Source organism: Ostrinia furnacalis, unplaced genomic scaffold, assembly GCF_004193835.3.
Source record: "Ostrinia furnacalis isolate ACB-3 unplaced genomic scaffold, ASM419383v2 OfSCF0070, whole genome shotgun sequence".
NCBI classification, from domain to species: Eukaryota; Metazoa; Arthropoda; class Insecta; order Lepidoptera; family Crambidae; genus Ostrinia; species Ostrinia furnacalis.
In genome coordinates, this window is record NW_021130309.1 from 151258 (window position 1) to 162035 (window position 10778).

A 10778-nucleotide genomic window follows, 5' to 3' on the forward strand; every position below is an offset into this window, starting at 1 on the left:
TAATTTTCGAGTTTTTTGTTTGAGAAATTTATCTTTTATAAATTACCTACTTTATTATTTTGTCTTTCCAATTAAATATTTCTATAATGAGGGTCTGATAAATATCACAAAAGAGACCACAATTTTTTTTGTTCAAACTTTTTTCACTTTTCATTTATTTATGCATCGTTAAAAATTAACAAGGTTGAATTCATAGCAATTAAAATAATTGGCTTCAAAACTCTTGAACAGCGAGTAACGGCGGGCGCCATGTCGTCAAAATGGACGTCGGTATTCGCGCATGCGCGTTGCTCGCATTATGTCTCAACTGGGTTCAAATTACGGTATGTCGTTTTCAAATATTATACGAGTACCTACCTGATACCCTGAAACTACGATAAACGGTTTTTAACTACATTATTTTTGCGCCTAAATCGGTGGTTTTCGTACAGCCAGCGTCAAATAATTCGTGACACCTAAATTAGCCAAAAAGTTGATAAGACTAGGTACATTATTCCAATTGCAACAAAGACATCTTGTGAAATTGGCTACTTTGGATGTCACGAACTATTTGATGCTGACTGTACCAGACTAGAAGTTAGTTTCGGATGCCGGGTTTAAATCTTGCTCGAGGCAAATGTTTGTGAGAAAATCGAGCAAGCAATAAACTGAATTTTAATAAAAAAAAATTGTTATGAAATTCAATACTTACTTCTAGCAAATCGTTTGACTTTACATGCTTATGGTGTAAAAAAAATTAATATTTTTTTGAATATTCTTGACATAATTTTTGTAATACTGGTATGTGGTACCTCAGTGCACTGTGTATCGACCCTTTTGCTTTGGACTACTATTTACGCCACACCCTGTATAAGTAATAGTGGACGTGTAAAAAGCTAGTTACTGCACTGATTGTTATTAGCATTGGATTCATTAATAATAAAATTTCAACACCAGGCTCCGTACAACATACGGAACCACCCATGTTGCTTGGACCCCAACGAGAATTTAACCCTGGCGATGATCATCGACGCGTTCGAGATTTATGGTCACGACCCCACAGACAAGCTGGATAACCTGTGGCTGTACCAGAACGAGATGATGCGGATCAAGACTGCCGAGGATCAGGTTTCACTTGCGTTTCATTCAACCTAAGAGCGCTTTCACATTTAGGCGACTTTAGCAGCGCGACAAACGCGCGACAGACGCGCTGCCGATAATTCATACTATGTGACATTATAAAAACGCTACTGTCGCGCTTCTAACGCCCTAATGTGAAAGCGCTCTAAGTATTTTTGAGGCACCCTAGTTTAAACGACTCTACTGACAAGTTCAACAACCTGTGGCTATATACCAGAACGAGATGATGGGAATCAAGACCATAGATTAAGACTGTCGACCAATCAGGTAAGGAAGAAGATAGTTGTGGAGTTGCTTGAAGAAAAAGCGGGAGAAAATTCTGATTAGCGCTCCTTGGGAGAGCTAGCGTCTCTACGTCTAGCTGTGGATGTGAACAGCTTTTTAACCGACTTCAAAGAGGAGGAGGTTCGTTATTCCACTGATATTCTTTATACAGGAAGTAGGTAGGTACCTAACTAATAGGAAATAAAAGATCTTAATTTTTTATGATTTCTTTTTCAGTATCTGATCAACGAGCGAGTCCACATAGCCACTGACCATTTGGGACGTTTCATCAAACTGCACATCCAAGAATTAAAGGTGCTTTTAATTACTCTGGATGACGTCATCGACAACATGCTGACAATGTACGAGAACCACAACTCTGTGGCTGCAGAGCGAAAGGCGACGTACACTGGAGGCCCCGTCCCTATGGAATTTTATTTAAGCCAGGGTAAGATACAGATCGTTCAATTAGACCAGGATAACGTAATGACCAGGGTAGATCAGGGTCATTTTAATTCGCCAGTGTCCAATGGGTGGGCCGTTCGCGAACGATCCGTGACCGCGGAGCCGTGGACAAATATTCGAATTAGGACAATAACTCTGGCTCTTATGGCCCCGGAGGACAACGTCGGGTCACAGTCGGGTTTTAGTAGGTAGGCCCCACCCTTCTAGCGAGGAGTCCCACTCGTCGTCCCCATCGGCCATTCGTACGGAACATTTGATGGAAAAAAGGGTTAATAGTCAATTCTCTAAGCGACTGGACTGCTGCTATCAATGGAAAAAACGACACGGAAAAATTCCTCTACCCCTTTCGGACCCGCGCTTAAACTAGAAAGAAATTTGTAATTTTGAAAATGAATTTTAGGTAATTTGGGGCCGCAGATTACGAATCTGCTATAATTTTTCAGATTTTCCGCCGCCATCTTGGAAAATTCATATACCAACAATTGTATCAAACTGGGCCCTTTACTTCCTACGTACAATTGTGAGGGTCAAAATTGTAAGGGTTTTGGAAATTTTAGAAATGGCATGTATTCCGAAAAACGTATTTATAACCCGTAAGGAATAAAGAGGTTTCAATTTTATACCAGTATTTGCCATTTAATATTGATTTGTGGGTAAAACCATCTGTTTCATGAGCTCAACAGTAAATATAGCGCTCGAAATATTCCTATAGAGTTTTAATATCTCCTGGATCATGAACAGCATCTCCTGGAAGATGTTGACGATTGAAGGGCTTCGTCTGCTATGCCGCTTGCATACTCAGATGTATGTATCGTCATGAATGTCTGAGCCTTTATCCGAAGAAGAGGAGTAGATCATCTGAAGTAGCCGAAACTAGCTTTTGTCGTTGTCATCGCTCTCTTCCCCAGATGCATTGAGCATCCCTTCAATAGTAGCGTCGTTTAAAATCGGAAACATGGTGCGGAAACCATGAAAAATTAATAATTATGAGAAACTTAAAATACGCATAAGGTATTGTAGGGCCCACATCGATACAATTGTGTCAGTAAAGTTCGTTAAGCCGTTACGCCAAAGTCTTTGCGTACAAGTAGTCACTGTTATCACAAAAAGATGCCATTTTTATCTATTTGTCTAATCAATAACTTGTATATTACTACAATTACAAAATAAAACCATAGTAGGTACTTTCTTTCGCAAAGTCGGGGAGCGCAATCAGTCATGAACTGTACAGGTTGTAACCTGCTCACCAACTGCGCTTCGGACAAAATTTGCACGGGAGGTGAAAGAACGCATCCCGCACAATCGTACGATACTCAGCCCATCCACTTCCGATGTAAAACTAATGAGATAATCTCGATTTTGTAACCCGCACAATTGTATTGGAGCGGTCCGAAAGGGCTACACTACATAATACGTCTCATTTTCAGAGTACTACTGCGGAAAAAACGTTTACATATTCGTCTCAGAGCTATACAGCGACATATATAATATGGGCAAGGGCACTGCCCCCTACTGCAAGGATAGATCGTTTGTGTTCCTTGGCTTCCTGCACTACCATGATGAACAGAAGTACTACTTGATCGACGATCCTAGTATTTCTTTTCCCACTGACAACTTCTTGCATGGCTTGGAATGCCATGTCGGTCTGTGTATATTTAGGTAAGTTGATGATTTCGATGAGCTATAGTTTTATATCTACGCAGTGCCTAGGCAGAAAAACTTGAAACCACGTATAGTAGGTTTCATTAATAAATACCATTTTCAAGTCCTACCAGTAGGCCTAATTCAATATACTTACATAAGTTACAAACAAGGCTTACATACGTCTACAATAAATAAATATTTAATTGTTTAATCAAAGCTCTAACCACCTTTCAATCAATCACTGTCTCTATTAATAATAACATACCTACCTACGTTTTTATCATCTGGTCTCAGTATGCTTAGTTTTGGACTACATTTCGCTACAGGAATATACAAGGTGGAATTTTGTAATGCCACCTGGAGGGAAAGTAGGTACTCTTAACACTGTAGATTGAATAATTTACTCAAAGAAAACATTCCTTTATTTTTTAAAAGAAATAGAACTGCATTCAAAGATTTCTGACTTTTTTTCGAAAATTCACTACCATGATACCATAAAATTTTCTGTAAATAATTAAAATAATGTAAGATTTTATGGCTTTCCTTTTATTTGATTTATCAAGTTTGTTAGAGATTTCATCCTTATACTTAACCCTAACGATCGATGCAATAAAAATACAGGCTGTAATTTTTAACAGATGTTAGTTGGCTCGATTCCTGGGTATGGCAAGCAAATTTTTGAAAATATTTGAGTGCAGTTCTATTGCTTTTCAAAAATAAAGGAATGTTTTCTTTGAGTAAAATTCTCTATCTACAGTATTAAGAGTACTTTCCCTCCAGGTGGCATTACAAAATTCCACCCTGTATTTAATCACTCATAACACCTGAATACTTCTAAATCCAAAGGTTTCCCTTCAAGAAAGTTCTGCAACGTGAACGAGACGTGGTAATTCTGCCCAAAGCCATAGTCAAGTGCGGGCTGGTGATGTACAAACTGCCGCCACTGACGGCTGCTTCGTGCATCATCGCTTCAGGATCCTTCATCCTGGACTTCAATATCCAGGGGTTGCGGTACCGGCACCACGATTATTTGTTGGTGAGAATGCCTTAAGCAAATCACGGTGTCAGATTTATTTTTTTAATAGGCTTGCTCTTGAAAACCTTGACCTTTGGTGGAACGAGCTTTCCCAGAAGATGTCTGTTCATTCATGCCATAAAGCCTTTAGTTCTAAGCTTTAGTTAGGCTTTATCTTTTTTAACCTTTTCAGCGCCACGTCAAATACAAAAAGCCATCACTCTGACGCCACGCTTGATATTGAATTAGCCTATTACTGACATCATTTTTAAGGCGGATTAATCCGTTGTTGGCGGTCAACCTGATGGCATGTAACCGTCATTGGCGTTGAAAAGGTTATGCCTTTTACATAAAAGGGAACAAACTGATTTTTGGGTCACATGATGACCAGAAGAATCCCCAATGTTTGGCTTGCAGTCTTCAATAATCGTATGCCTTTTTCTTTAAAATGGGATCATTGTTTTCGGTAGAAAAACGATAATAGCAAATCATTGTCCAAACGATTTGTACAGTGGGACGTATATCGAGCCATTAAGATGATGATGGTGAACGTCTTTGTGCTGCGACAATGAAACCGTATGCCGTAATACAATTTTTATTTCAGACATCACCTAACGGGCACACGTATTACACCAAAGAACCACGTACGCCATTAGTGTGTGACCACCACGTTTGCGAGTGGAATTTCACCAACCATTATGGCGGTAGGTAAAATACACTACTCCATCATCATTCTCATCAGCCACAGGACGTCCACTGCTGAACATAGGCCTCCCCCAGTGACTATGCCTAAAGTCGCCGACATATCCCGACGGATTAGCAAGCTGAAGTGGCAATGGGCAGGGCACATAGCACGCAGAACTGACGGCCGATGGGGCAGCAAGGTTCTGGAGTGGAGGTCACGTATCGGAAAACGCAGCGTGGGTCGTCCACCTACAAGGTGGACGACGACCTGACTGTAGCAGGAAGGCACAACCACGCGAAATGGAAATCACTTCTCTTCACACTAAATGGCAAATACGGTGATGATTTTTTCAGAGTTTTTCCCCAAGTTTAACTAGTATTTATGTAATTCCAGGCCCATTCTTGATTCCCGGAGACCCGGGCAGCGGTATTGACCCCGTGCCGCCTTACATCGAACCCACGCCGAAACCAGAGGAGCCGGAGGAAGAAGACAACATCACCGTACCTTGTAAGATTGAGTTTTTTTTAGACCCTCGTACTAAGATAAATTAATATGCTTGTATCACGAGTGAGCTCATCACAATAGTCGAACCCGCGTTCCCCGGATCACGAGTGGGCCAATCCGGCCCCTTTCACCGTTCGGCTACCGTGGCTTCGAATTTATTGAACTGCTGAAGTCAATGTATATAGTAGAATTCCGATTATAAGATTGAGTCCGGTAATCGGATGTCCGGATTACTCCGGATAATCGAAGTCCGGATAATAATCGAGATTCTATTGTACCTACTTATGAGCATACCGTTGGGGGTATGGGCGTCATGTAGTTGTAATAAGTGCGATTTTGATTTTAAAATGTAGTCTGATGTGCTAGCGACTGTACCTGAAGATTTTCTAAAATGCCAAAGACACTGCTGTATAGTCGGCCAGTGGCGGCGTAGCATGGGTTGGCACTAGGGTTTCTGCTCGAGCTTTCTCGAACTCGAGAAAACTCGAGAAATTTGGCTTCATTCGAGACGAGAAAAAAATTACCGGAGCTCGAGAATTCTCGAGTTTCGAATTTGAAGATTTAATATTCTTAAAAGCCTATTTTCTTAGACAAAAGTAAGTTTTTAATTATTTAATAGGTTAACGTTGCTTTTAGACTAATCTAGTCTTTCCTTTTTTACCCGACTGCGTGACGCAAAGGAGTGGGAATGTGTCTAACAGCCTATGTATGCATGTTTTTGAAGCACTATAGATGGAGCTAAGCGTCCACATGTCGGTATCGTACGCATCGGACGTATCGCATCGCACGCAACGGATCGTAGTATTATTTATATGGAAACTCATATAAGTGCGTCCACCTGTCCGCATCGTACGCATCGCACATCCGATACGATGTGTTTCGTACGATGCGTCCGTTGCGTACGATACCGACAAGTGGACGCTTAGCTTTACAATCCACTGCTGAACTATGAGCCTCCTCCGCGGGAAGAGTAGGGGTTGGCGACAAATTAATGTATTTTATTCTGTCGTCACCACACGGCTTATCACCAACAAAAAAAAATAGACATTGATGTCTCCGACTGCATTTTTGAACACTTTGTCTTGTTCCTATCTTTTCAATTCATTTTTACGTAGTTGGGTTTTAGTTTTTTTTTTAGGTATATTACCTAGATTTAAAAAAACCTGTGTTTTTATCAAATTTCAACCGATTTCAACAATTTCACTTAAAAGACTCGAAACCCGAGAAAACTCGAGACTTTGGCCTCGAGAATTCCCGAAACTCGAGAAAAAAAATAGGTCGAGAAATCAGAAACCCTAGCTTGGCACCCGGGGCGATTACTCCCAAGTCATAAGTCCACAAACCCGGTTCTTAAAATGGCTACAATGTTTTTTTTTACTGACCATGTAACGAATTTTCAGATAATCTGGAGGGCTGTATATTCATGTACCCTCCGAACTACGGTTCCATCGCCGGCAAGAGCTATCTAGACACTGTTGAACTACACGACGACCGGTATACGTGCAACGCCGTGGGCGGAAACAAGGTGATTGTAGGATTTATCACCTAGGTGATCAAAGAACACCAAAGTGTCGCCTGAACTCCACTTTGATCACCTGGGTGATTAAATCCAGGTGATCTAAGTGGATTTGAACTACATATCTCTTAACCCTTTCTAATTTACCAGAAGCAAATGGAGGATTTGGCCAGACGGGTTGGGGAGAATGGGACTATTCCCACCTCTCGTTCCCACCGCTGCAACTCCTGTGTAGCCAGGATCTACAGCTTGACTGCCAATAAAAACCCAACCAGTGAAGGTCAAGTTTGTCCGTCACTGGTCTGTTTGGGGGAGAAGACGTGATATTCGGATATTTATCCCTTTGTCGCTTACGACATCCACGGGATATAGGGAGAGTGAGACTTCGAGGGTACAGATATAGCCAAAAAATTAACGCCACTAGGTTAGCCTGTATTCACAAACGATACTTGCTTAAGTGAAGCAGCAAATCGAACGGACAGCGTTGAATAGAGCTCTGTGATTGGTTCGTGTGTCACCCTGTGCGTCCACGCGCACTGTGAGACCTCATAGTAATGTTTGTGAATAAGGGCGTGGATCTTATAGCTGTAGCGTATTAAGGCAGTGCCCGAGGATGATTTTGACATAATATTACGTGACAGAGCATACAAATCTGAAGATTCGCTGACATTTGACGTAAAAAGACACCCTCCCGTGCCGCTCGCATGCCTAAGGCACTGACTCGGTTAAGCACTACTAAAGCTATAAAGCCTGGTCCGTGAGCACGTAGAATCCCGTCCAATGACCCCAAGCTACCCATCCTTATCGCTCGCGCGTAATTATATTGCTGTCGCGACTGTGCGACGCGCGCCCGCAGTGAGTGTGCGAGCGCGACAGCAACATAATTACGTGCGAGCGACAAGGTTGGGCAGCTTGGGGTCATTGAACGGGATTCTACGTGCTCACAGACCAGGCTTTAGTAATAATGCTTCAATTTTTTTCCTAGGGCTTGTACTGGTACCCACAATGGATGGGAGCTATGCCCCACCACCCATACCCCTCACGAGTGGACGAGAAAGACACATACGAGCCTCCAGGACCATACTACCCCCCTGACATAGACGAGGATTCTGAATAGTTGTAATATAAATAAAATTATTCATTTTGAAGATCTTTCATTGACCTCAACAATACCCTGTTTCAAAGACGTTGGTTCCTATCAATAAGACCGCCTAAAATGTATTTTTTGAACTTGAAGTAGGTACATAATTGAGAACGGATTTTGTTGAAACTTTACAGTTTTAATTTTTGTAACCCAGATTAAGAGCGTTTACGCCGTTTGGCGCAAAAACAGTACTTTTTCAACTCGTTACAATCATTAACCAGTAATATTACAAATATGTTATAGGCATAAACAGTTAGGCAATTTCGTCTTCTAAATAGTTAATTGAGAAAACATTGCGATTAGTTTAGTATTTAAGAATTATATCAAGATAAGTCCACACAGGTTTTGTAAATTTCCACTTTAGCGTCAGTTTACAAGCTGAAATTTGTATAAAAATACTGTGAAAACGATTTAACAAACATTTATATCCTATAGCATAGATCCTTGGGCAAATAGTTATCTGAGAAAATTTTTAGATTTAAGCATTTTACAATAAGAAATCACAAATTAAAAGAACGTGAAATACCCAAAAATCAAAGTGATTTTTTTACCAATATTCTTCCTTTATTCAACACAAAAATAGCTTAATATAATAGAAGAATATCTTATCTAAAATATTTACTTTGAAATTTAAAATAATTCATTGTAATTTTTTTTCTATGAGTATTTGAAAAGTACTATAAAACGCCGCGCACTAATCGTTCAAATTCAGTCCGCCTCGAGGCGTTCCAGAGTGAGGTCACGTCGCTCGGTGCTCTGCTAACATGTGTCACGCGTACGTTGATCTTTGACAGGTAGCTGGACTTTTATAGTGTATCCGCAAAATCTTGGTGGTAGATTTTGCGATCACGTGGTAATTAAAATATTTTATTGTTATTTTTCATTACAGTCTATTTTTACTACAAATTCTATTTCAGACGTAATGAAAAATAAAATTAAGTTATTTTTAGCGATGAAACGAAAACGAATGACGAAAATTTGGAACAGCAAGTTATGTATGTATACCTACTAATATTATAAAGAGGAATAATACTAATAATTTATTTGCCATAAATAGGTGGTTACAGAATAGTTAATAGGAATGCTCTGCCAGCAGGGTCCCACCTAGTTGTAGGGGGAACATACACAACATATTACAGTCGGAAAATCTTTGCGGTAGGTACCTCGGATTGTAGTTAGTTGGACAGTGGTCATTTGACGGCCACTTGAATCGTCTCACCCCTAAGCTTTTGGCTACCGCCGGCGCACTAAGCCGGTTGATGCCTAATCTCGGAGGCCCGGCTGCACTGAGTCGCTGACTATACTTTTGCGTCGCGCGTTATATGGTCCTATATGGGGCTCGAGTATGGCACAGTGCTGTGTAGTCGTGGAGCATCCTACTGTTCAAAAAAGCGCAACGCATGATATCACTGAGGCACAGGCTGAGGTAATTCGTGGATACCGCATAGTATCCGCAGTCCGTCTATTCCCGGTTGTGGACACTGACTATGTCCCTACTGAGGATAATTGGGGAAAAAAAATTGTCATTAGTGGCGACGTATATCCTACTTCCTATCCTACTAATATTATAACTATAACTATAATATTATAAATGCGAAAGTTTTGATATGTCTGGATGTCTGGATGTTTGTTACTCTTTCACTCAAAAACTACTAAACGGATTTTGTTGAAACTTTACAGTATTATTGTTTATAACCCAGATTAACATATAGGCTTTAATTTATGATGATATGTGACAAATAAATTTCAATAAATAAATAAGACGTGTCTAAAAAGCGCAATCTATCGTCATTGGTTAAAATCTACAGCGCTGGACAAACTACTGTTTTTGACGTTCGTAAATATTCATGCGTGGGAAGCCGTGAAACGCCATCTATCAACATGATATCAAACAAAAGATTTTACGAACTAAGGAGTAAAACGAGGTCCACGCGTACGAAGTCGCGGGTGGCCGCTAGTTCAAAATAAAATTAATAATATTTGTATTCATCTGGTCTTACTTGACTTTTACTTTACGTATGTCATGCACGATGACATTTGCGTCAATATTTGTGTACGTATTGGCACTAGGCATAATTGGGATGTATTTTTATAATTTGTCATAAGTTGTGAGAAAGCCTGTAGCTACAACTGGGAAAGTATGTGTCGCCACTGGTGACAATCGATATTATTTATGCCATTTATGCTCAGTGGCTCAAAGCTAGTGTCGACAACCGAGAATAGACGCCAGTTGCGAGGTGGCCATAGGTCCCATGGGGAAATGTACGTGTACGTGCACCACGATAGGTGGAAACCAAAAGGTAGAGGCTTGAGGATCTAGGCCCTAGAGTGCTGAAGGGTACGCCTGGCTGTCAGCCAAATTTTACGTCGCACCATAGAGGCAGTTCTGCCTGTATTAGAGGAGTGGGTGCGACGGCATGAT

The 10778-nt window shown here is 40.7% G+C and overlaps 1 protein-coding gene across 1 annotated transcript; it reads left to right on the forward strand.

The window, feature by feature from the left end:
• Positions 1–260: 260 nt before the first annotated feature.
• Positions 261–8329, forward strand: LOC114349766 (uncharacterized). Its single transcript, XM_028300268.1, has 9 exons — positions 261–323; positions 937–1107; positions 1621–1831; positions 3276–3507; positions 4339–4528; positions 5112–5211; positions 5586–5699; positions 7097–7221; positions 8198–8329. Exons 1-9 carry the CDS (start codon positions 261–263, stop codon positions 8327–8329), a joined length of 1338 nt encoding a protein of 445 aa, XP_028156069.1.
• Positions 8330–10778: the final 2449 nt, after the last annotated feature.